Genomic DNA, 27,191 nt, shown 5'->3' on the forward strand with positions numbered 1-27,191 from the left:
TAAATAACACAAAGACTACAGACTCTGTTTGAACAAGCAGGCACTGATGTGTAGGAGTTAAAAAAGGTTGAAAAGAAATTGGCTCAATTTGGGAACTATGGGGCTTTTCAAAATACCAACAAAGCATCAGCTCTCAGCCACTCCAATTGTGTCTCGAGCTCAATGATGCCACTGGTGCTCGGTTAAAAATACACATATCTATCTTTTGAAATAATTTCTGCTCAAAAAAGCGTGTCATCCACTCACCTGTGTATACAGTCTCCTCTTTCATCAGCTCCTTGGCCATGGCTGTGGTTACAGTGGTGACGTCAGAGGCCCTCAGGTTCCGAACACCCAGGTGGGAAAGGAGAGAGGCAGGTGGGGCAGGACTTAGACTGGGATGCAGATACGATAGAAATAGATGCTTTTCCAGCTCATCTTGGTTGATCACCTTGCGAATCACAGCATCCTTACAGACTGCCACTTGAGATGGTAGCTTGTACACTACTTGACCATCTGAAAAACACAAAACCAATAAATGACAATGAAGCTGCAAAGAAAAATCTTTCTGTCTTTTACAATTTGCACTGTTTGTGCTGTAACTGTTATGACCAGAAACTTCAATAATATCATAAAACTTTGAGTAATACCTGAGCTAAGTGTAGGCAGGAAGGCTTTGCCTTTGAGCAACTGGATGATTTGACTGGCAACAGGCTTAAAGAAGTCCATGACCTCATCAGGCAGGGGGATAAACTGTAGGAACTGGCAGAGACCCCTAAGCCCTGCGAACTCAGGGTGATCCTAGAGAGAAGAAGAAAACATAGTTACCGCGAAACCATGGAAGTTGGACTGCACATTGCAAACAAGCTTCATGTGACTTATCAGAAATTAAATAATTAAATTATTTAAATTCAACTGATAGTTCACTAGAAATTTAAACTTCTGCAGATTCTGCCATACATTGAAGGCTTCCATGGCTTGAAGGAAGAGTTTTGGTATCTCAGACCGGAGCCACTGGTTCCATGAGCTATCTCTGTCAACATCCTCTCGAGAAGAAGGGACGTCAAAGTCACCTAAATGGTGGAGCATGGGTTGGGGGTTGTAATACAACAAAGAAAATGTCATTCCTTTGCACGTCCTGTGCTTTTTTTAATGTCATGCAAAAATTCATCTATAACTACTGTATAAACACATACACATAATGAGGATCATTATTCATTTTCTGAGATTTTTGCTCTCATAAAGGTCATGCATGAGGTGGAGCCAATATCAGAGGATTTTGGGCAACTAGTGTTTTTGGATTCTTTTGGATGGAAAAATTGTGAAAGGATTTGGGATTATATAGAATTATGTGGAATTAAATGACACACTGTAATGATAAACAGTGGAACAGCCTGGTGTTGGTAGAATGGTTTGTAGAAGGTAGAGGATAAAACCCCCCCAAATGTTAATTTCTGATTTTTTATTTGCATTGTGGTAGAGATCAGTTGAAGGGGTTAAATTTGAAATGGTTTGAATTTATCAATAATTTTTTTTTTCACATTATACATACAATAAGGTTTATTATAAAGAAAAGAAAAGAAGAACCTTGTATGATGAATCTGAAGCCGAAGCTACGAAGAGGCAGGTAGGCAAAGACAGGTTGTTTCTGTGGTTGGCCTATAATGTCACTTCCGTAGTTGTCGCAGTTAAGTTGGAAGGCAAGGGCAAGCTCGGTCGATTCAACATTCTCCTTAAGCTTCAGGGGGGAAAAAAATGTCAAGATGGGATAACACTATGGTAATAGAAAATAGGTAGGTAGGTCTGCTACCTATGAAGGTAGCAGACAGGGACTCAAACCACAACAACAAAACTGATATAAAGTTGTCTTATCTGACTTGTTACTTATTTCATGGCAGTGGTAGTCAAAAAGTGGCCATTCGGCCAAATCCGGTCCACCCGCTACCGATATATAGCCCCCAAATTGTCGTGAGCCTTTCAGGACCAGATGAGATAGTTGTGGGGCATGGTCATAGTGGATGTCATTGTATTTCATTCATAATGCATCATCAAATAAGTGTATGAATCAATTAATTGAATCCATTATCATCATCATCTTTATTACTTGTATGCGTATTTTAAAAATCACACATTTGTCACACATTGGCATGTACGTTGGCATGAGGATGGAAGCTGATCTCCCTCAAACCAGAAGTCCCCACTTCACAATCAATGATCTCCCTGTACTGTATTTATATCTGTTATTTAAGTGGAAGATTTCAAGTAACATGTGAATGGGTTAAGTCTAAATGATATTCATGTGAAATATAGGTGTGCAGATTGTTTCATATGTTCCCACGGTATCAATACAGCCATAATTGATATTTGAAAAATACATTCATATAGTCTTAAACTCAGATATACAGTCAGCATTAAATCTGAAATAGGGACTTGAACCTGCAGTTTACATTTCTAAATAAATGTGTCCTGTGTGTGAACACTAAAGGGCTGAAAACGGTTTCTATTGTTTCAATCTGTTACATTTAAAGTGGAAAGAACGAGGAAAGGTTCAGTATTTGACAAAGGCATTTTGTGCCGTGACGTTGCGGGAGAAATGCACACACACACACACACACACACACACACACACACACACACACACACACACACACACACACAGAAAATACACTTTGTTCTCCCTCCCCCAGAATATTTTCAAACTTCTTCACCATGTTCCACTATTGTCGTTTTGTTTTTTCCAAGCTACTTCCACCTTTTTCAGCGTAGAATTGTGACATTTGTCGCATGCCTGTTAAATGTGACCTGGCTGTTCAGACTAGAGTCTTGTGTCAAAAGATCGGATGCGTATCAAATTTAGTAGCACATACCCAAGTGGCCTGGGTCGCATTTGAAAAAAGATGTGCCATTCACACTGCAATTAAAAGGTCAGCTATTGACAAAAAAAAAAAAAATCGGAATTGTGTTACTTGAAGCTGCAGTGACTACTGTCAACCTTTATTTCGCAAGAGTAATCACTTCAGAAAAAAGGTGCTCCTATTTTATTACCATTTCATTCTTCATCAGTGCATGCTTGTGCACTGCATAAATATGTGAGAAGTGTGTGAATTACCATCTTAGGCTGCAGTGTGGTTTTGACAACTAGCCAGCGCTCAGTACCATCTGAGTGCTCCACCTCAATAACATTATGGTTCAAGTCTTTACGTGTCATTATTACAAGACTGTTCTCAACCTGCAAGATTAAACAAGCAGAAAGCACACATAAAATAAAACTGGTTAGACTTCAGGACACAAGAAGACAAATGACACTGATAAAAATATGCTGTATGACTCATTCCTTTGCACTTTCAAGTAGCGTGGAAGTGCTACACGTACCTCATTAAAGATGGTAATTGAACGTAGCCGGTGCAGAAACAGCAGCAGGGAGGGGTGCACATCATGAAACAGGTTTCGGGTTTGATGGCTCTCTGAGCGTAGAGGGAGGCAGATCTTTGTTGTCCAGCTGGTAAGAAATGAAATGTATATGTTTATAAGTGGGTTATTGCCACATTGAGTTTTTGGGGTCGTTGAATGTGCTCTAAGACAGGGGTTATCAAACATTTTGGAGTCAGGGATCTCTTTTAGAAAGCACAATTTCCAAAGACCCCCATTTGCTAATGTTTGCGGAAACAAAACAAAAACAATCTTTTTAAGCCAATCTGTCATGGTTCGGCATGGTGGTGTGTAGTGGTGGACGCAAAGGCAGGTAATCGGGAAGCAAGTTGAACTCAAAAAATCTTATTTAATGAAAGGTAGGACCAAAATCAAAGTAGCAACAGAAAGGTGGCAATCTGAAGGACATGAACAAAACAGCAGACGGGAGCAGGCTCGAAGAGGGAAACATGAGACTAAGGCAAACAGAGGCAAAGACTAACTAAGCGCCGCGGGGTAACTTGGTACTTGGTAACTCTGATGAGGAGCAAAAACGACAATCTTACAAGGACAATGACCCGACACGAACTGAAAGCAAACTCAGGCTTAAATAGACTAGGGACGAGACAAGTAAACGGGAAACAGCTGAGGAGAAACAGAAGGCAGAGGGAGTTGATTGGGTGGCACAAGGAGGGCGACTACACAGGTGGAAACAAATCATACTAACGAGGATTGACAGAGTGCAAGAGTGCAAGACAAGAACTAAAAGAACTCACAACTAGAAAAAACCTAAATCCCCCCAGAACAGAAAACCCAGCCCAAAACCACAATAGAAACATGACACAATCATACTGTAAGAGCCCTTTTTATTCAGCAACATAGTCATGTTGACAAAGATAGTTGTTACTTTTCAGCTATACTAAAGTTTAGAAAATAAAAATTGCAAATTGGATGCCTTCTTATAACAAAGCAGGTCAATTTTCCCCAAAAAGGTTGCTCCCAATTATTTATTCAAAAACAGCATTAAAAAATGAAAAAGCTGCTTTTGCTTTAGCTTTGCTGGGTTTATCGCCTCCTTAGCAAGCAATTATTGACATAAAACACATTTTGACAAATTTCAAAATGATCATATACTTAAAAATATATGAAACTGGTTGAACTGATTGTTTTCTTGAAGAGTCATTTATACTTTCACAATTTAATATAAAATTAAATGAATACAAATATGCATATATTGTTATTAATGACCCACTGTTCTGTCCATCCTAGATGTTACAATGGCTCCTATCTATTAGGTAGAGTCAATGAATTACAAATTATACTTCTTTCAGTACAAAACGTTACTTAGTTACAAATGAGTATTATCAATGCAAACCATTTGCATATGCTAACATTTACCAGAAGGAAATACCTATCACAAACTAAACTGCGAACGAGCTAAACGCACACAAGGCAAAAATATAGAGGATGCTGAAGATAAAAACCAACATTAGCATTAACTAGCATATTATCTAAAGTCACAAGTTGGACCAACAAACAACTAATTTGTGGCATACTGGCATAAATAACATTCCAACAAAGAAAACATAACTCAAAAGCCCCTCGAGGGCCACATCTCAGAAAGACAATGAACAACGCGTGCGCACCAACAGCAACTGCTCTCACCTTAAGCCACACCGTCCTTCCCCACCACAAAATGCACTATCCACAGCGGGTAGAGACGGCGACAAAAAACAGACTAAGCCAAACAAGGAGTGAAAAAATAATTGCCCTCCTTGTTATATCACAAGGCAATACAGTTTTGGGAATCTGAGCTCAATTTGACTGGCCAGAACCTGTTTGGCACCACCTTTGTTGAATCAATAAATAACTTGAATAGAATTTTTTACACAAAGTGAAGTAGGCTACACAATAACAAGAACAAATAGATCATCCCAAAAGCAACTGGATTAACCTCAAGGTTTTGGAGAAACACTCTGTGGACTGATGAGTCAAATATGCCACTTTTCAGAAGGTGTGCAGCCCATTACATCTGGTTTAAAAATGGCCCAGGATTTGATAAAAAGAACATGATGCCATTATGAAAGTGTGGTTGTAAAGAGTGTAATGGTCTGGGCTGCTTTGCCTCTTCAGGACCAGGACAACTTCTGTGATGGGCGGAAAAATTAATTCTGAAGTTTATCAGAAGATCCTGAAGGAGAAAGTCCGGTTATCAGTTTGTGGCCTTAAAACTCAAGTGCTCTTGGATCATGAAGCAGGACAATGATCCAAAACACAACAGCAAGATCAATTCAACAGCAAAATTAAGGTTTTGGGTTGCCCATTCAAAGTGCAAATTTAAATCCAATTGAGATGCAGTGGTGTGACCTCAATCGGCAAGTTTGTGCTCGCAAACCTTCTAAAATGTCACAGTGGAAACAATTCTGCAAAGAATAGTGGTCCAAGATTCCTCCACAGTAGTTTGAAAGTCCTATCACTAATTATCACGACGTTTGACTCCGGTTATTGTTGCCAAAGGTGGCAAAATTTAGGTACATGGGAGAATTAGGTTTTGACAGAGGTTCAGATAAGCTTGTACCACCCCCCCTGCGAAATGAAAATATCATTTAGAAACTGGATTTTATACAACCTTAAGTTGTCTCAGTGTGATATTATTAAAAGTTTGATTAAGTCAAACCTTTGCAAGTGATAAATATGCACAAAGCAAAAAAGTAAACACAATCAAACCTGTGAAGAAATTTATCATTTATCTCTGGGTCCAAAGGCCTTTCATCTTCCATCCAGTGGGGTAGAATGTATCCCATGGGGCCGCAGGTCTTGTCGAAAAACAAATGGAAGCCATTGGAGTGAATTTCTGGACGGTCTGTGACCTTGAACACTGACTTAAAACCAATACCCTTTTGACCTGCAGAGATCAAAAAGACTCCGTTTTACACATGAAGTGGTACCTTAACTGGCATTTTAAATTGCTCTGTGACAAAGTTATAACTGAACTAACTCATCAAACCTGGAAAATGGTTTGATAAAGATATGTACATTACCATTGATTTTAAATTAAATCAACTTTATAATCTTTGAAATCAGACTATTCAAATACCAAGGCAAAATTATAGTTTAGCAAAATTATGCTGAAAAGCTCACAGAGACAAAAAAAGAAAGCTATACAAACTATAGGATCTATCTATCTATCTATCTATCTATCTATCTATCTATCTATCTATCTATCTACACACGATTAACGTTTATGTCACACTCATATATAAGTATTTGTACATTGTAGAAGAATGTCTTATTTTAGTTTGATTTGGGGTTTTGAAAAACCAACTACTGCAGTAACATGAATACAAAGTGCTTGCCACTGTCCCTACCTTTGATAAATACTGATTTTTTTTCTTTCACATTCTAAATTTCAGAAACTATATGTAACCTTTTATAGACACAGTTGTTGAGACAGACATAAACATTTAAACATTATGTGACTGTAATGTATCTACCAAGACATCATAGAGTGCATACCTATGTATCCATATTTGTGTTTGCCCTTGGTGCTTCGACCCACATCACAAATAGCTTTTATGTTTGCCTCCTGGAAACCATTTTCATTGTTCAGAATAGTGATGCAGTCTCTCTCAACCACAAAAGCCAGTGCTGGAACAACATCAGACCCGGGTGGGTAACTGTTGTCATCGGCATTCTGGAGACACAATGAGTGAGTCATGGTTGTTTGTATACACAATTGTTGTTCCTCTTCAGTCGACTCCAGCTAGCAAATCTAAAGAATGTCAGCTCCCCTGCATACCTGTCTTAGTCATAGTGGTCAGACAGAGCTACAACACACAGGCAAATCAAAACAAGCTGAACTCACGGAAATCATAGCATGTGTTACATACACATAGTAAGACAATTAGTTTATAACTAGCAGTAGGCAAACTCTTGTGCTAAGGAGTCACATTTAAAAAAAATAAGTCAGCGTATGTCCAATCCACTTATCCTCACTAGGGTCGCAGGCATGCTGGACCCTATCTCAGCTGTCAGCTGGCAGTAGGCGGGGTATGTGCTGAAACTGACATCATGGTTGCTCAGAGATCAGGAAACAACCTATCATAGGGTCAGCCTATCACAGAAGGTCAGCTATGATTTTATTGTATACAAACTTTTTTTTTTTGCATTACAGTGGGTCTCCGGTTTACGAAACCCCTGTTTTACGTATTTTTCATCTTACGATGTGGACCGCGGCGTTTTTTTTTGTCCCCCTCTTACGCACAAACCTTTCATCTTACGAATCATCCAACATGCCGGTCAGTGTGTCCGCACTATTTTTTTCGCTTTGCTGCATCAACAAAACAACTTTTCTCGCATGTCACGGAAATGCCGATATGCTATTGGTCAATTAAGGTCACAGTCACGGTCTCAGTCACAGAGATGCGGCTATGCTATTGGCCGGCGTCACGTCAATAAAAGAAATGCCGATATGCTATTGGCCGAACGCCCTCATCTAGCTTGATGGCACGAGCTGGTCGGTGTGTTGTGAAGACTTTGCAAACTTTATCTGTTAGACATGGCTTCTAAAATTGCAAGTGGCGGTAAAGGAAGAAGTAAGAGGATGATGATAATAGAAACGAAGCAGGAGATAATAAAAAAAATACGAAGGAGGCGCACGCATAGTTAACCTTGCTAGTGAGTATGGCTGTAACTGCTCGACAATCGGTGCAATTCTCAATAACAAGGAAGCTATGAAAGCAAGCAAGTCTTCTAAGGGCAAAACTTTCCTTGTCAGGGGACGGACCTCGGTCAACAACAAAATGGAGAGGCTTCTTCTATTATGGATTAAAGAGAAGGAGATTGCCGGTGATATGTTCTCGTTTAAGAAAAGTTCTTGTTTAAGAAAAAAATAAAATAAATTCTGCGGGTTCGTCTCTACTCCCTTCCGCCTCCACCCACCACCAGCTCAAGTTACGTCGCCCCAAAGGTAAATGTAATTTTTTCCTTTGTATATTTATGTAATTTAATTTAACTGTACAGTAGATTACGTTACAAATTTTTAATATGTGTCGTGATGTTTTTACCTAAGGTTTTTGCACGCGTTCACGCGTTAATTCACTAATTAACATAGGTTTGGATTGCCCGTCATACGGCCACTTCGAGTTACGAGCCTAGCCGCTGAACGGATTAAGTTCGTAACACGGGGGCCCACTGTATTTATAATCCACAAATATAGTAATAATCAGAATGCCGTGTTGAGACCTATGGAACATGTTGACTCGACTTCCGCCTTAAAACTCAGTTATTTATCACTCATGGTTTAGACTAGTGGCGGCGCCTAACACATTAAAGTTTTTTTTTTTTTTTTTTTTTACTTAACTTTCTCTTACGCATTTTAGGACAAAATAATGCTAAAATTAATTCAAATTAATAACTGAATAATTGAATTCTCTGTAGGTCGGATTAAAGTGTCGAATGGGATGTACGATAGCTTGGCTACATCGGGGTTGAGATGCCATGCCAAAACTGCACACCTTTAACAGCACTTAGATATATATGTATATCAATGAGGGCTGCACAATTAATTTAATTTTAAATCGCTATCACAATATTTGCCGTCACGACTAATTAAGCTGATCCTCTGCGATATTAACATTTAAAAAGTGAAGGACTTTTCTTTTTTTTTAATTACAAGTCAAATCACTACCACAATTATCCTACTACCAGGAAGCAATGTTTCCTCACATGTTTGCATGCCAAAAGCCTTACCTTAGTAGTGTGAAATGGCATTGAATTTCTCAATGTGTTTGGTTCCAAGGTATTTTTTTCATTGTTTTGCACTCAGCAAGTAAGTTTCCCTGTGTGCCCCGTTTTTGCCATGTGTTGTGAATTTATTTGTTATTTATTTTACATTATTGTTATTATTTGTAAGGTCAAGCCTTGTTTATATACTTCTTCTTTAAAAAAGGGCACTAAATAGACATGTTTGACCAAACATGATGAATAATCGGGATTAATAATCGTGATTGCAATATTGACCAAAATAACTGTGATTATTGTTTTGGCCATAATCGTGCAGCCCTAATATCAACAGATATAAACATAAGTGAGGTGTTTACGGTGCATACAGTAGAATGTTAAAAGGTATACACACCTGAATGAGTTCCAAAACAAAATGTGTGTCTTTGCTGTATAACTCAGTTGAGAGACGGTCCAAGCTTCGGCCAAGCCGGTCCTGGTGGTTCCGCATCAGCTTCTGACCTTCTGCTTCCAGTTCCACACCAATACCAAATTCATTTTTTCTATCATGAAAACGAAAAGAAGAGAAACACATTCATTTACTTTACTTTTGGAAAACTGCTACAAACAAATGAGAAAAAAAAAAGCATGAACACACACCTTATTCTCTCAATTATTGTTCTTTGGATAGCCAAATTAGACTCTGGTTGACAGGTGGACATCTCCTCTTCATCAAAAGCCAAAGATTCTAGGTGATTGCTGCACACATCTTTGCTCTCGCTGCTATTGTCTGACGGCGAAGCAAACAACACATCTTCAGCCGAATTTTCTTCCACTGGCTCCTCTTCTTGCGCTCTATTACCTAAAGGCAGTTTAAATATAATATATTTGCTCAAGTCACTTTTATTTTAAAAACAATCAAGAACGCACAAAAAATGATGCATTCATATCAGTCACCTTGTAGAGGGCTGTCGTTGAGGTGAGAGGAGGATAGACTGCTGTCTGTTGCATTGCCTTCAAGATCCTCACCTTGACTCATGTTCACACCTGACAGACTACTGCTCTCAGAATCCATCACATTAGACTGAAGACATACATAAATAAATAACATCAAATGATAACACTGCCAAAGCTGGAATAGAGAAAGATGTTTGACAATGAAAAGCCAAATCAAATCCTCAAATCCTTCTGGCCGGGCTTTTTAACGTATTAATTTTGCACAGTTAATTACAGGAGGTTAAAAAAAATTGAATCGCTGTATTCCGTTTTTGCATAATAGGGGACATGTGGCTTTTGTCAAATGCCCTAATTATTGGCACAGCCAATAGCGCTGACATACAAGATTTTTACCAAGAAAAGATACTATGGCTTTGAAAGTGTGAACTCAGCCTCCTGAAGACTTAGCAAGGTAATCTTGCAAAAATATTCCCATAATTTCACTTACATGGTAAATCAAAGCTAGTTGGAAAATCAAAACGTAGTATTAGTTGAATTTACTGTTGAAATTATTTTAAGATTACAGATGTCTAATCATCTACCTAAATTAGAAACGCATAGCATTGGTTAACGTTTAAAATGGGGATATTTAATCAAATGTAATTAACTCCTTTATGCTGACTATCACAAATCATCCCATTCACGTATATTTTACAAGAATTACTTGATTAAACCTCCCTAGCATATATGCAGTTTCGCATGAAATGATCGGTCAGTTTGCATCTATTTTTAATAAAACTATGTTTTACAAACTACCAACTGTAAGTAACAGTATGAATTATAGCTGTTGAAATGATGTGATACACCTCACAGATGCACCAACAGCAAAGAGGAGGAAGATGAGCGAACACAAATGCATGTGTTGAACGTGAAACTTCAATCCTTCCGGTTGTTCGCGCAAACGCCAACTGGGCTTTATATTAAGCCAACCTGCACAAGACATTTTGAAAAGCTACGCGATTGTGTAGAAAAAGATAGCTTTTCACGTACATTTTCAATAGAGATCGACCACGTAGATATTAATCCATAGAGCCATCACTCTAAGCGACAAAGTATTTATTTCCCCCCTCTGATATATTATTTACCAGTGTGAAGTGCCGTTTAGTTTCTCACATGATTCTTAATATTTACAGTGCTAGCTATCCATTGAGACCCATTTTGAAAAATCCGATTGGCCAAAAATTTGAATATGTTCGGTTTGAAATTAACGAAAATGACATTTTGACTAATTGATTAAAATTTGCTTAAAAGTAAATAATGTGGCTTCTAAGTAGGTTTATTTTTTTCATTGGGTACCACTCAGCAGGTATGTTTGCTGAGTGCCAATTTTTTGCCAATAATTATTATTTACTTTATTTATTTATTTTAGTTTATTATTATTATTTGTAAGTATCAAGCCTTGAAGCCTTGTTTATATAGTGCTTGTTTAAAAAAAAAGGGCAATAAAAAGACATGTTTGACCAAACATGATGAATAATCGTGATTAATACTCATGATTTCCATATTGACCAAAAAATCATGATTCAATTTTTCGGCCATAATTGAGCAGCCCTAATAGCTCTTTGTGCGTCATGAGTTAGGGTTTGCTCAATTGCTTGTATATCTATAGCCAACACACTCTTTCACAGCTCTTCAAAACCTGTCAGGTGCCATGGTCGGGTAATTGGACAAATGATCATTTCCGACTACAGCATGACTGACTTGTCCCACGTTATTCAATCAACGTTTTTTTTTTTTCCTTACTGGGCCGCCATGCGGTGTCTGGACCCCGGTGCGCTGCAGCGGCTGCAGTCAATATTCTCACCTCTCATTCAGAGGTGCATTAACAGAATTTTCAGAGTCTGTTCCTTTTGAGTAGTATTACCTGTGTTTGGACTTTGAGATGACTAAATGGTCCTGGGTATAAGGAGCCATTTTGGATCTGTGATGATGCCATCATTTTTTGGTAGTTCTTCACCCACTCTGTAATGCCCAGGAGGATTCCAAGTCGATGCAAGCAGTTCATGTGCCTCAGGTTTGACTGGGCCACAGTGATTAGAATCAGTTTTGACTTTGTTTGGCCCAAGACTCTGGAGAAAGGCTCTAAAAACACCTGTCGGTCACAGTAATTTGAGCGCAATGACGCTACAGCATAAAATGCATGCAATGCTTCATTTAAACCTCTATCTTAAAATGAAGCTTAAGTCAAAATTACACTTCATGAAAACTTCTAAACTACATCGTACTTGTGCAATGCAGTGCGACTAACCTGCTGCAAAAGAGCCTGACAGATTCTGTTTGGAATTCGAACCAAACAATCCAAAATGAATGTAGCCACTGTGCTGTAACATGACATGTCCTCTTCAACTCGAGACAGATCTAGACACAAAATAAAATGCTTGCAATATAACAAGGTTGTATTTTCAAACATAATACAACTGAGGCTTTAATATGGCTCTGCTACCTTCTTTAGCCACAGCCGCGGCCAGAGAACTCTGAATATGATTAGCCAGGAGGGCTGTGGGAGCATTTGCGATCCCATCTGCTACAACAATGGACACGAGGTGGCCCGCTGTCCCTATGGGATCAAGGGTCATGGCTGCGTTAGCAAAATACTTATCACCTGTGTCTGTAGTGATCTTGAGCAGCATATTTGGGGCCACCTCCAACGCTGCCAAGCCTGTATTTGCTGTGTGATTGGTAAAAATGGAAAGTATTAGGTCATTAAATCCTAGCAATGGTTACAGAATAAACAAATTTCCAACAGTACTTTTCCACCACCTACCTGCATTTCTTTCAATAAAATCTTTGAGGGGGCCATGGAATGGTTTATATACAAGCTCCCATTGACTCCATTCACCTAAATCTTCTAACAGAGTACAAGAACGCAAACTGGCCAGAGCTTCCAACTTTGACATCTCCCCAAGCCACCCCACTGCTTCACACTCATATTTGGCACTGGAAATAGTGCAGACAAAAAAGCATTGATAAGACAAGTTCATCAGTTAGGGATTCGACAGTAGACTGGCAGGCTTTATAAGATATGGCTTTGATTTGATATGATTTTAATTTGACATTTGCATAAAACAGAACGCTAACCTTAAAATGCCATGCCGGGCAAACAATGCAGACTCATAAAAGACCTGGCTCAGTCCTCCTCCAGTTAGATCTTTCTGGCATTGGACTAGTTTGGCCAGTGACTGTAACGAGCCATAGCCCAAGTTCCGACTGTCCTGCACTCCATAGTGGGACTGCAGTGCCGACTCGATTCGGGAAAGCTGAAAGGAGAACAATATGTTTCCATTTGAAAATGATTTGTATGCAACAACAGACCCATGTTGTCGTGATTTTATAAGATGTGGCCTCACTTCTTCTTGACTACCAGAAGTATTTTGCCCGCACTGTTTGATGAACTCAAATATGTCTTGTTTGGTGGGTTGGAAAAAGCTTCTTGCATATTTCATGCCACCACTTCTCAGAATCAAAGTTGAACCAAGAACATCTTCCAGCAGCTGCATTCAACACAACAGAGATCAAGAACTGAACTATGCAGGATAGGGATAGCAGACAGGAATAATAGTGCACCTGAATGTGTTTAACCAAGAACCCCAAGAAGCTGCCTTGACCCAGGGAATGAAAGTCTTTGACCTGGAAGTGCTTGGTCAACTTCCCCTCTAAGATAGCAATATCAGCCAAATGGATGGATGTTTTCATTGATGATATGCTATCTTTTAGGAACTGCTTCACTTTGGCTGAAAAAGTCAATCAAAATTAAGGAGCATTGTTGTGAAAATGTGCGGCAAAAAAGCATATTTTCCATTCTTTACCAACTTTGAATCAATACCTTCACTGGGATTTGATGTTGCAGGTCCAACTTCCATTGAGTTTGTTGTTTTAGATGTTTGGTTAGTTTTGTCCTTGGCCACCTGGTCCTGTGGGACAGCGAGCGAGCCACCACAGATAGCCAACTGAAATAGAGCCGTTGCCAGCTTGTCGCCTGACACTTTCGTTAGGAATTTCCGGACATGCTGCAAAAAACAATTTGTTACACCCATTAAGTGCATACGAAATAATTTGTGGTACAGGCAGGTGTGGTGGCCCATCTATCTAAGTTTGGTGCCTAAGAATTTGAGCCAGTGCCTCTAGATATTATGAATTACTAAAAACGTCACAACTTGGGCCAGGGGGACTTTAGGCTATGAGACTTCTCTACTCTTACATTACTAGATTTGCAAGGATTATTACAGACATGGGCAATGCAGTCTATGTACCGGGCCACAACCGCCCAGCAGGCCAGCATGTCACTAGGGTCCTGCCATAATACTGATAACTGGTAAAAAGCTGGAGTCTTAAGCGTGTCACCGAATACCAGCAAGGCAACAACAGCATGGTCTTGCAGAGTGGCTTTGGCTAAATTGGTAGAGCAGGTTGCCTAGTGACCAAAGGGTAGGGTACTCGGATGTTGGCTCTTTTGTTGTGTTTCCACTGTTTTCTCTTACTACTAACAGCAAAAGAACAGCACAAAAACACAACACAAAAAGGCTCAGCGATTGAGAGAGATAGGTGCAAATACTAATAATGATATTTTGAATGAAAGGCTTTGATGCTTAAAATGACAATCAACACAAATGTTGCAGTGCAGTGGGGAGTACATACGTATATCAAATTAAACTGTAATGTCAATAATTAGGGGGTTTGCCAACATATTAATTTTACAAAATCAAATCTAATGCATTTCAAGCATGAAAAAAGGTCAGAGATTGAAAAGGGGAATGGTATCTGACCCCTGGGGAGAAAATTTACATTTTGAATACAGTGATCCCTCATTTATTGCAGTTAATTGGGACTGGAACCCCCCCTGCAATAAGTGAAAACAGCAAATTAGCCCCCCACCCCCACAGAATCGCATGTCTTATAGAAGACCTTACTACCACCTGCAAGACACCCAAACTAGATTTCAAGAGGGAGATTGGTACTTCTATAAGACACGCGATTGGGTCCCGACGCAACCATCGACCAATGAGGACAGAGTTGTAACCTACTCCTGCTCTAACACCCGCTTGTTATTCAAACCTGGACATGCCAGTCTCATTCGTATTATACGCAGGCTGTTGCTCCTCCAAGACAGAGAAGCAAAGACCTTCACCGGACCATTGGAAATCTCTTATCTAGATTTCCTTTTATAATAAAATACCCCCCCCCCCCCAAAAAAAAAAAAAATAGCAAGGGATCACCGTATTCCATATTTATTGTATCAATTTGAGGCATTCTGAGAAAAACAAATCAAGCACAATTAAGAAACAATATCAAATTACAGTGTTGCCACATTTTTCCCATTTAATAGGGACAGAAAAACCCCTGCGAAAACTAAAATTTGCAAAGTAGGACCCCACACCAACCCTTGGGGTAACGGCCCTCAGATGTTGACCTAGAGTAGAGCCCGTAGTTAACCAACCAGCACTAACAACACTTTGTAACATCTTCTCAACTCTCTCTTTCGTCCTCACCGTACTCCTTCCGCCGCATGATCTCACTCGAGTGTGAGGTCGACTTGGAGACTGCTGCCGAAGGTCAGTCAAGACACATGATTGATTCCTGTCAACCAATGAGGGTAGGAGTTGTAATCCACTGCTACCCTCTTTGGTCAATGTGCGCCAGGAGCCAGTAACTTGCACTTGCTTGTCTTGCAGGAGTACCCATGGCATGTGTGTTTATAGACAACTATATGTGCATGCAGAGAACCTGCACAGTGTGCCCGTTAGGGCACGAAAGATAAAGCACAACATGGCGAAGGAACGTGGTATATTAGTGTCTAACTATAGGAAGACCGGGGCTAGTTGTCAGACAGGTAAATTGTCACGTTGCAATTAACTTCTCCATCAGAGGGAACAACAAAAAAGTGGAATACTAGCTGTCTGGGCTAAGTGAGCACCAACTTACAACTCAACAACTGTTATAAAATAATAAACGCGCATATCTCGCGCAATGTCTCCCACCTACCCCTAGCATCGTAGAACTGAACACCTTTTCTGCATTTGTGAAGACTGCCAGCACCACTTCTGCTGCTGTCAAGGAGGCATATTTTTTTCTGAGGTCCAAGTTTACTGCAAAGGCAGAGTCTGTGCTTTTTACTGGGTCCAGGACACTTTTCTTTATCTTCATCAGATGCTGCCGAGTTTCCTCTTGCAGCTCATTTTGAATGGTTTCTTTGAACTGATCCATTTGACCATGCTCACAACGACCCACTTTATTTAATGTCTGAAGGAGAGAGAGGGAATTTTCATCATTGCTGTAACATGCTTTTTTTTTAATTAAATTCTAGGATTATAAAGCAGCTCACTAAGAAAAAGAGAATAATAACAGTCTTTTAAACCTTACCGCTATGGGCAGCCCGAGACTGTGTATTCTGATGCCCAGCTCATAAGGAGAGTCACAGTTATAATGGTCAGCTAGATACTTCATAAACTCAGCCAGGTCCACTTTTGGCTTTTTTGACTTTCTTCTGTAATCCCGAAGTTGCTAGAAAAAGAAAACCAACCAAACAAAAGAGGCTTCAACATGTATATTAAGCATATACTGTACTGTTGTTTTAAGTTACAGTGATGGAAAAATTAATATATTAGACAATGCTAGTTATTTCAGTTGCTTGTTGATTTTAAATGCCTGGTAAAACCAAAGGTATATTTGTTTGACGAAATGTAATGAAAACAAAAATAGCTTATACGGTAAGAGTTGAATTTAATCACCGATTTTAAGCCATTTAACATGATTTTCTAGATAATAACCAAACTCAATAAACTTTGTATATTTGTTTTGCTGTGCTATTAAATGGCATTGTACTGCTAAAAACTGTGCTTTTTGGCATTCCATGTTTTCTTTTATGTCAGTCAGATAGACAAGTGTTGCCTTTGCTCATTTTTATATTTGTGTTAGTATGGCTGGTAAATTCATTTCAATTCAATTCAATTGATACAACTCTCCTAGAGGGTCAAATGATGGCACATAGAGTAGGAAGTAAAAATGGTTTAGCGACAGATAAAAGTGCATTATTAAACTTCAAATTGAGAAACAACACAGGTTTAGGCAAAAAAGGCCTTCCGCCTTTGAGTTCTGCAGGTGGGGCAGCAAAGCCAGTGTCCTGATGCCAACCATTCAACCGTTGAGAACAAATCATGCAAGGAGTCGAGCACAATGTGTCCTGCTAGCCTGCATGTCAGATAATCATAAATCATGAACAGAGACCTGAGAGGAGTCCCAATTATTTTAGAGCAAGCAGCCACTGTTTTCTGCAGGTGGTTTATGTCCTGAAGACTAACTGATTTAACAGAACGAAAATGTTCCTTTTTTCTTGATGACGATGGCACAGAGAAGGAAAACCAATCGCTTTTGGGTTCATCCAATCAATCCACAAGCTTAGTAGAAGACAAGCTTGTCCACATGGAGTGCTTTTTCTTTGTAAATTCGGATGTAGATCACGTTTTTTTTCCTGTTTGGTGCTTTCTGAACTGTGGAATTCACCAAGGCGCACGGCGGCAGAGCAGATCTTACAAGTCCTGCGTAAAGTTGGTGGACTGCGGTGCAACAACATAGCCACGACGCAGCGCTGCTCAGAGAATACGCAGATGTGGAATCAGTCTCATTCATTAACATGCAAGACACAGCGCAGCGGAGACGCAACGCAGTATGTTGAACTCACGGGTATAGTTTTCTCCCCAGCCTTTCATAAAGCTATGCATGCACGTCCCATGTCTTCCTAATCTGAGGATAATTGTTCATTTATTGAAGCGGTTTGGACTGGCTGTTTGGACTGGGTATCATTCTGGTGAGGGTGTGAATGAGATCATTTATGTCGTCATTTTACAGTGATGTAAAATTTACCTCTGACGTCGTTGCACGAATTAAAGCGGGTCCCATCGACCCACACAAACCCTAAGTCAGGGGTGTCCAGATCCGGTTCTCAAGGGCCGCTGTCCTGCATGTTTTCCAGGTTTCTTTCCCACACACCTGATTCAAATGATCAACACATCAACTCGCTCATCAGAAGCCCGATAATGATTCTGATTATTTAATTCAGGTGTGTGAAGGAAAAACACCTGGAAAACATGCAGGACAGCGGCCCTTGAGGACAGAGTTTGGACTCCCCTGCCCTAAGTGATGGACTTATGAAACTTTTGAGGACACAGGTTTGATAACACGCAGACAGTGCGCTTAATGTAGGAGCGATACGAAAAATGACACTGAGGAAGACTTTTTAATGAAAGAAATCGTGAGGACCAAACACTACGTCCTGGTACACATGTGAGTATCTTGCAAAAAAACATTATGTGCAACCCTGTTTAAATACTAAAATGAGTTTAATTAATTTCCAAAAGTAACTACTTTACCTTTAAGATGTCAATTGTCTCAATCTGGGGAATATCATCGTCCTTGGTGTTACTGTCAATCTTAAACATGCGGTGGATGACGGGTAGTTTACAAAGGGGTCCCAGGTTCAGCTCTTCATAGCGTTTTTTGTTCTTTAGACCAGCCAAACTCTGTCCCAGCTCATACAGGGTACAGATGGATGTCACCGCTTCAGTGGACTGGCAGACAAAGAAAATACTTCAGCACATAGGATCAAATCGGAGGGAGACATCTGATTTTTAATGACCACTATTACGATCTACTAACCTGTATGTACATCGTTATCTCTTTCACCAAGTACTGAAGGTCATTCAGGGCCTGAATACTACGAGGATTGAGGCTTTCTGATTCCGTAGAAGAAAGTTGCATCAAATAGCAAGTCCTCGAGATTACCTGAGAAGATCAATAGGGAAGAATGTGTGATATTTCACACCAAATTTAAAATGGTACATTGTTGCGAGACGGAAATTTGGGGACTCTACTAGTCCTAAGTTGATTCGTGCTAAGTTACAGACAAAAACATTGATGACAAATGCACAGAATTTAATTTGTTTGGATTTTCTTAATCTGTAAACTGATGTGTTCATCAGTTGTATCTTCTTTTCCACGACAGTTATATTTTCACTTATTTTTGTTTGATTTTTAAGTACATTAGGGTTAGGGATGTTCATCTATTCCTTTCACTCAGTCCTCATCACAGCCCAAATACATATGAATGTATGTTATCAGATTAATTATTTGCTTCAGGCACAGGTTCAAAGTGTATTACTGTATTTCCAAAAGCTCTGATTTCAAAGACACGTTTGCTTTTTACCTTTTCCTTGGTGACGAGCTCTCCCTCTCCAGCAAGCACTCGTATCACATCCTCCATCAGACTGCTGACCTTGTCTGGATCCAGATCTCTGTTCCTCTTACCTTGGATGCCATTGTGCCCCATTGCTTCTACGGCCCTCACATTATCTCTATGGACCTCTCTCATCTGAGCATTAAAGGCTTCTCTGAAAACACTAGCACTGCACTCGCTCCGAGCTGCATCTTTAATCTTCCCCTTACTGGCTGCAGTGGCAGCTGAGGAAACAAAAAACAAACAAAAAAACACAAACACACTTGTTTACTAAATACAAAAGCTTATTTTCCTAAATAAAATGTCTACCAGATATTCCAGAGCCAAGTGGAACAGGCAGGTGCTTGAGGCAAGATGATTCCAAGCTGTCATACATGGATAAATACAGGTCAAATGGAAGCTTTTCCCCATAGTGATGAAGGTAGCCAACTTCCAGCAGATCCATGGACGGTTCAGTTAGCTGGTATTTGTTATATACCTGAAAAAAACGAAGAACATTTAAAAGACACAACCCAAGGAGTGCAGTGTAGTGCAGGAATTGGACAATTTGTGGGCTTTAAATGAAACTTTGAATTTACATCTATTATAGTTTATACATTATATAGTACGTGATATGTAAAATCTGGGGATGGGGTTTAGATAACATTTTCTAGACTACTATGGAAAAAAAATACAATTAATAAATGGATTAAATCATCTTTTTAAATTTGAGATTTAAAGGGATACCAAAACCTTTTTGACTGCACTCAAGTCATGCACTACAATAAATGTCAGACATGATTAATGGCAAACTGTTTTAAACAATCCCAAGAGCTGCGAATTGCATTAAAATATGAAGCAATTAAAACTTATTATTAAATTGTTTTGTTACTGTTTCATATACAGTACCAGTGCAGTACACTAAATAAAGTTTTTATTATTTTATTTAACTGATTGATTGGCTTTAAAAAAACATGCTTGTTCATCCCTTTCTCCAAACACAAAACACTTTATGAAATCGACAGTCTAGAAAAAAAGACTATGAACAATATTCGTCAACGGATACGGCTGTGATGAGTAACGACACCGGACTTACTTCTACAATCCTCTTGTATAGACGCTGTTCATCCAATTTCTCAGGGAGCTTGGGTCCAGTAGGGAGAGGTTCAGACTGATCTGATGACGACGTTTCTGAATATAAATTTGTCCCTACTACTGTTATTCCAGCTCCATCTGGTTCTTGAGGCTGGTGCATCTTATGGATCACCAGGTCCCCTTTTACTAAAAGATCCTTGTCTAAGGTTGCAACCAAGGCAGCAACAGAACTGAAGCCTAAAGATTTCAATTTCATCTTATTGCCGAATTTCACCCTGTAGACTGCTGACAAGTTCTTCAGAGGAATTCCTTCTGGATATTCTATCATCATGCTCACTAAATTTTCCAATTTCTTGGTGTTTTTTAGTTTCTTGGGTTCACAAGCCGCAGCCACAGCCATAGCACTAGCACTCATTCCACCTTCAGCTCCGACTGTCCAATCGTTGCACTTATGGTCCTTGTGGAACACCACATTTCCTTCGACAATCAAATACTCATTCAGAGATGCTAACAGAAGAGCATTGGACTTATATCCCAGCTTGGATTTTGATAAATTGCGATGGTATGTCTTGTTATAGTACATACTAAGTTTTTTTACTGGGATCCCTGCTGGCTGCTGCTTCACCATGGCCACAATTTCTTCCAGAACATTCTCCATCTTTGTTGAATTCTGCCAAGTGGAAAAACATTTCAGAATTCAATTATTAAAACCACAAAACAGTCACCCAAAACAAAAAACAATGGCACCTGCAGATGCCACAAAGGTCATACCATTTGGACAACAAACAAATATTAGACGTAAGCCTACACTTCAGGAAAATCATATAGTATTCACCAGTGCGTGATTCATTTGAATATGAATTTGAATTTGAATTCATTTGCATATCATTGAATATTAAATGTTCATTGAACTTTTGACATTTTAAAAACAGCAAAATAAGTACCGTATTTTTCCGACTATAGGCCGCGACTTTTTCCTCATGATTTGACCCCTGCGGCTTATAGTCCAGTGCGGCTTATCTGCTGTTTTTTTTTCCCCACTGGTCAAGCAAATGTGTGTATCTGCTCAAGGAGTCAGTTTATGGAACAACTCTGAAATAGAACTGCAAAGATGTGAATCAATGGCTATGCTCAAAAAGAGTTTTAAAGAGTATATATATTAAAATATAAAATATATTATTACAAATATTTTCTTAAATATGTCTGAATTGAGTTAGATTATTCTGCCATTCAAGAAGTGCAGTACCACCTTTGTTGTTTTAGATTTGTACAGAGAGTAAGCGCACCCTCTTCTGGTTACTTCGAAACATTGTTTTTCTCAGTAGACGTGAGTTATCCAATGTGGCAGCATGCAACGACGACAGGTTAATGTTCGAGGACTGCTGATCTTATTTTGTTTTGCCTTGGACGAGAATTGTCCGGAAGTAAAGTTGTCAAAATTATGACACTGTTCATCTGTTTTGTTAATCGTTAGAAACACTGGAAATAAGAGTATTTTTTCATTGTGCAACTGTTTGTTAGCTTGAGAGGTGCTATGTATCATTAGCTGATTACGTGTTTTATTTTTCTAGTTTTACGGCAACCTAAAGAGGGTAATGGTCAATGGCCATTGTTCAAATAAAGCAGAGCAAAAGGAAAGACAGTCTGGTTGTTTGAAACGTTATCCAGCCGTCTAGCTGGCGAAAAACCTGATGCTTCGGAGTGAGGAAGGCATAAAGATCTTGTATAAAAGTTTGTCTTTGATGAACAGCATTCAGTATATATGATAGTATTTATACTATTATGATTGTTTATATTATTTTAGTGCAGTGAGTGCAATGTATATATATATATATATATATATATATATATATATATATATATATATATATATATATATATATATTTATATATATATATACACAGTCGGCCCCCGGTTTACGAACACCCTCTTTTACGAACATTTCGACTTACGAGCGTGGTCCGCGGAGTTTTTTGTCCCCCACTTACGCACAGACCATTCGCCTTACGAGCAATCTGACATGCCGGCCATTGTATTTGTTCATATTTTCTCGCTTTGCCACGTCATCAAAATCAGTTGTTAAAGCATGTCACGGCAAAGTTGAACGATATTGCTCTTACAATTTCACAGTCACTGTCTCAGTCACGGTGTCAGTCACGGTCTCACTCACGGAGATGCTATTGGCCGGCGTCACGTCAATCACAGAAATGCCGATATGCTATTGGCCGAACGCCTTTATCTAGCTTGATGGCACAGCGGGTCGGGACGGAAGGAAGGAGAGAAAATCAGTCAAAAACGGAAGGAAGGAATGTTGTGAAGACTTTGCAAACTTTATCTGTTAGACATGGCTTCTAAAATTGCAAGTGGCGGTAAAGGAAGAAGTAAGAGGATGATGACAATAGAAACCAAGCAGGAGATAATAAAAAAAAAAATACGAAGGAGGCGCATGCATGGCTCGTGAGTATGGCCGTAACCGCTAGGCAATCTTCTAAGGGCAAGACTTTCCTTGCCGCGGGACGGACCTCGATCGACAACAAAATTGAGAGGCTTCTTCTATTATGGATTAAAGAGAAGGAAATCGCCGGTGATATGTTCTAGTTTTGAGAAAAGTTCCCGTTTAAGAAAATACATCAATAAATTCTGCGGGTTGGTCTCTGCTCCCCTCCGCCTCCACCCAGCTCAAGTCACGTCGCCCCAAAGGTAAATGTCATTTTTCCTTTGTATATTTATGTTATTTAATTTAACTGTACAGTAGGTTATGTTACTCATTTTTAATATGTGTATAAAGTCGTGATGTTTTTACCTAAGGTTTTTGCACGCGTTGCACGCATTCACGAATTAACATAGGTTTGGATTGCCCGTCATACGAGCAGTTCGAGTTACGAGTTACTAATCCGCTGAACGGATTAGTTCGTAAAACGGGGGCCCACTGTGTGTATATATATATATATATATATATATATATATATATATATATATATATATATATATATATATATATATAATGTGTTGTGCAATCTACAATCTGACTGAAGTAAAAAACAGAACCATCCAACATTGAAAAAAAAAACAAATTTTCAATTTCTTGCAAAAATATCTTTCACTTTGCTTCATCCAACTTTCATCTTTACTTTATCCATCTTTCATCTTTACTTTTATCCTGTCTTCAAGTGCCAAGCTTGGTTTAAGCTTGACACATACGTGAATCAAATGATCCCGCGTCAAATGACGAAAATTTCGGCAATCCCCCCCAGAATGTTTTTTTTTTTTTAAAAAATAAGTGAAAAACGTCAAAGTAGCGTCACCCTCATCCTCCAATTCAGGATTTGGGTTTCCGTTCCGTTGTTTTCAGATTTGTATTCATGTTTTCAAATTTGTGCCCGTGTTTTACCACTTGTATGAGTACGACTCTTGCGAGACACGTACTTAAATCTTGGAACTGCCTTTGTACGCCTGGATCTATGGAGTAAGATTGCTGTCAAATAGAGGTATCCGTGTTTTCAGATTTGTATCCGCCTTTTCAGATTTGTATTCGTGTTTTCAAATTTGTATCCGTGTTTTCACATTTGTATCCGTGTTTTCACATTTGTATCCGTGTTTTACCACTTGTATGAGTACGACTCTCGCGAGACACGTGCAAGAATCTTGCCTTTGGATGCACGAATCTTCCTTTGCACGGATGGATCTGGCTTTGCACGATTGGATGGCTCGCAGATCAACTGACATTGTCTGGTTTCTTGAGGTGACGTCATCTTATTTTGCATATTCAACTCAAACCCAAAAGCAGATCAGTTCGTGCAAACGCAGATCCATGCGTGCAAAGGAAGATTTGTGCATCCAAAAGAGAGGTTCTCGCACATGTCTCACGAGAGTCGTACTCATACGAGTGGTAAAACACGGATACATCTTTGAAAACACAAATACATATCTGAAAACATGGATACAAATCTGAAAACACGGATACAAATTTGAAAACACGAATACAAATCTGAAAACGCGCATACGTCTATTCGAAAACAAGGATACGCCTTTTTGACAGCGATCTTACTCCATACGGCACTCCTCTCGTGGTATATCAAGCAGAAGTTGGGGCGAAAGTAGATTACAACTCCTGCCCTCATTGGTCGATGGTCCCACCGGGAACCTATCGCGTGTTAATTAGACTTTTAGGCGTCGCTAATATAACTGCAGCTCTCCATAAAAAACAAAACAAAACAGCAACTTAAGTTTGATTTCATCGGATGAGAAGAGCAAACAGTACAGTTGCTGTGTAGGGGTTAATAATTTAGGATTTAATTAAACGTGTACTTCAGTAGTAGGACTTCCGAGGTGCGTCCGTGGCAAGTGCATTTTTTATAGTTAACTCATCTGTCTGGCATGCAGGAAACCCTCACTGCACATCTCTCCACAATATAGCTTTGTTTTTTTCTTTTCCCTTTTTTTTTGTTTTTAAATCTGCGATGCTCAGGGTGGTGCACAGATAGGTGAGGCATGAAGATGTTTTTGTTGACTGCTGTTACCATGGAATATCTGAGCTAAAAGAGTGTCTAAATAATAATTAAGCCCTGACAACGAAACTATCTTGCTTTGTCAGGTAAGTGCACATCCTTGTTGAGCCGGAATGGGGCAAAATGCTCGTTAAATAACAACAAGAGTTCACCAATCTATGCACAATTAAATGTTAGGTGGAATGAATTCAAACAAAACACATTTGAAAAGCACAGCACCTCAGCCTAATGCATCACACTACTTATCTTTAGTAATACCTAAAAATTAATAATAAGATGCCATAAAAGCCCCCACAGGTCATGCGTTACAGCCCAATATATTTTGAAGGAAAAAATAAGAAATCCTGAACGATTTGAATGTGACATTTTTCAACACTCAATGATTACAACAGTTGAAATTGACTTCATATTTCATTAGCTGCTGATTAAATAACTAACACATTTATTACCAGAAAATTTAGTTTGACTCGTTCATTAATAATGCTCTTCAACCTATATGTGCCAAACCAAACCTAAACAGTTAAAAAATGAACAACCTGTGGCCATCAAACTAAATGTATCTTACCTTCTTCCTCTCCGATTTATCCGGGTCTGCTTTAACTTCTGAACATGAGCTGGAAAGCCTCTTGGTTCAGCTTATAAATCCCTCCCATATCCTGTTGTGTTTCGGTGTCTGCAGCCTGACAGAAACGAAACTGAAAGTAAGAGGCTCTCTCATTCATTCATTCTATTAACATAACTCTCATTTTCCTGGAATACAACAGCAACAACAATTTTCTACCTAGATTTAAACAGGTATTTACTCTAGTGATATATTGGAATTAATGCAGTCATCAAATACAATTTATTTAGATTAGTTTCCTGTAAAATATAACTTAAACAAAACTACATCCAACAAATGGCTTCCGATTGAAACAAATTTCAAAACGTCTCAATTATAGGTTTCCACTCCATTTACCTCAACCAAACGGTGTTTGAACTCTTGCTTTGCAGTGAGCTGTCAAGCATTTTTTTTTAAAGTAAATAAAATAAATTCATGCAAATGCCTATTTTTGTCTTTGTGCTGGTGACTCTCCTTTAGGTTTGTTAGCAAAGTTAGCAGAGTTCATTTTCATTTTTAACCTAAGTGGATGTTTTCTCAATGAAGCTTTGTAACTACCTAATTCCTCCAAAACAACAAGAAAATTCAGCACATAATGAAATCATGCAAATGTATGATCATGTAATATGGATACAGTAAACACATACTATGGTAATGCCCGACAGCTATTCATTTTGCGACTTATAGACTACATTACAGCCCAACACTTGGATGAGCAAAATTCTTCCTGTCTCACAATGTTTTAAGGTCTTGTTTCAGCAGGAAAAGAGATATTTTCTCTTTGTCCATCATTACTGGTTCCCTGCTGAGTCATACATCATATGATCTGCAAATGAAACTTAAATGGAGTCGAGTGAAACAAAACTGAAACTACCATGGAGTGGTTTATTGGACAGTGAACTGTGTTAATCTACTTCCCCTTGCAGGGTCAATCGAGCATATGTTTGTCAAACTAGTTACACCTGCATTTTCCCTTTTCCATGTAGGTTGCTGTCGAGTTGTTAAAATGAATCACCTGTGCCTATATAGTTTTCAGATTGCTAAATAATTAGATGACTTTCAGTAGACCTTTTCAGACAGTAAGTGGCAAGCGTGAGAGCTTAGAGTTTTGCTTCTAACGGCCCCTCATATCTTTTCGAGCCAATACGTAGAACGAGTCACCAAGAACATATACAGTACCGTTTCTTTCTGCTATCAGTTTGAATGGCTTACTTTGGCTTCTCAAACAGGGATCTGTCAATGTGGACAATGTGGAATCCGCGCAAAGGGGTCAGTCCAATTTTCAGATGAGAGCAAATTAATACTGTGATGCTCGGCGTGGACAATAGATGAACGCATTTATTATTACTCTTATTATTACGTATTGTTATTGTGACTTCTTACGGATCCTTGAATGATGCACGGTTTTAACAACAAACTTTACTAACGCGCCACAACTAGGTTGTGTTATTATTACCAGAAACTTTAACACCCAATAAATCGGTATTCATATGAATACCATGTGGTGTATAGCGGGCTGTGTTGACATTGTGCAGAAGCCGGACAGGTTCTTGTGACAAAGCTGGGGGAGAGGTTCTTGCTAGCTAAACAACTTGGCTGGGTGTCGTTGCTCGCGCGCTGTTTAGCGTTACGTTGACATCCCCGCAGGTGGATACAATAACTCGCGTAATATTGCTG

General features: G+C 39.1%; 1 protein-coding gene across 4 annotated transcripts in view; it reads right to left on the bottom strand.

The window, feature by feature from the left end:
• LOC148409263 (uncharacterized) overlaps nucleotides 1–27,191 on the bottom strand; it is a 58,753-nt gene that overhangs the window by 31,482 nt on the left and 80 nt on the right. For 2 of the 4 annotated variants that reach the window (XM_088438842.1, XM_088438840.1), the window contains exons 2-28: nucleotides 25,479–25,593; nucleotides 20,406–21,074; nucleotides 19,640–19,808; nucleotides 19,301–19,554; nucleotides 18,754–18,879; nucleotides 18,468–18,665; nucleotides 16,462–16,602; nucleotides 16,084–16,341; nucleotides 13,928–14,111; nucleotides 13,669–13,835; nucleotides 13,452–13,595; nucleotides 13,183–13,361; nucleotides 12,869–13,041; nucleotides 12,548–12,772; nucleotides 12,353–12,462; nucleotides 11,969–12,196; nucleotides 10,066–10,192; nucleotides 9,769–9,970; nucleotides 9,524–9,671; nucleotides 6,904–7,081; nucleotides 6,115–6,292; nucleotides 3,352–3,478; nucleotides 3,089–3,208; nucleotides 1,567–1,717; nucleotides 940–1,052; nucleotides 630–780; nucleotides 247–495 (exon numbers count right to left, since the gene is read on the bottom strand). In XM_088438842.1, coding sequence (XP_088294968.1) covers nucleotides 247–495; nucleotides 630–780; nucleotides 940–1,052; nucleotides 1,567–1,717; nucleotides 3,089–3,208; nucleotides 3,352–3,478; nucleotides 6,115–6,292; nucleotides 6,904–7,081; nucleotides 9,524–9,671; nucleotides 9,769–9,970; nucleotides 10,066–10,192; nucleotides 11,969–12,196; nucleotides 12,353–12,462; nucleotides 12,548–12,772; nucleotides 12,869–13,041; nucleotides 13,183–13,361; nucleotides 13,452–13,595; nucleotides 13,669–13,835; nucleotides 13,928–14,111; nucleotides 16,084–16,341; nucleotides 16,462–16,602; nucleotides 18,468–18,665; nucleotides 18,754–18,879; nucleotides 19,301–19,554; nucleotides 19,640–19,808; nucleotides 20,406–21,062 — 4,957 coding nt within the window. In that variant the 5' untranslated portion in view covers nucleotides 21,063–21,074; nucleotides 25,479–25,593. Of the gene's footprint in view, nucleotides 1–246; nucleotides 496–629; nucleotides 781–939; nucleotides 1,053–1,566; nucleotides 1,718–3,088; nucleotides 3,209–3,351; nucleotides 3,479–6,114; nucleotides 6,293–6,903; nucleotides 7,082–9,523; nucleotides 9,672–9,768; nucleotides 9,971–10,065; nucleotides 10,193–11,968; nucleotides 12,197–12,352; nucleotides 12,463–12,547; nucleotides 12,773–12,868; nucleotides 13,042–13,182; nucleotides 13,596–13,668; nucleotides 13,836–13,927; nucleotides 14,112–16,083; nucleotides 16,342–16,461; nucleotides 16,603–18,467; nucleotides 18,666–18,753; nucleotides 18,880–19,300; nucleotides 19,555–19,639; nucleotides 19,809–20,405; nucleotides 21,075–25,478; nucleotides 25,594–27,191 lie in introns of all 4 variants that reach the window. The other 2 variants (XM_088438839.1, XM_088438838.1) reach the window with 1 other exon arrangement.

Source organism: Hippichthys cyanospilos, chromosome 17 (assembly GCF_059441005.1).
Source record: "Hippichthys cyanospilos isolate Australia breed blue-spotted pipefish chromosome 17, RoL_Hcya_1.0, whole genome shotgun sequence".
NCBI lineage: Eukaryota > Metazoa > Chordata > Actinopteri > Syngnathiformes > Syngnathidae > Hippichthys > Hippichthys cyanospilos.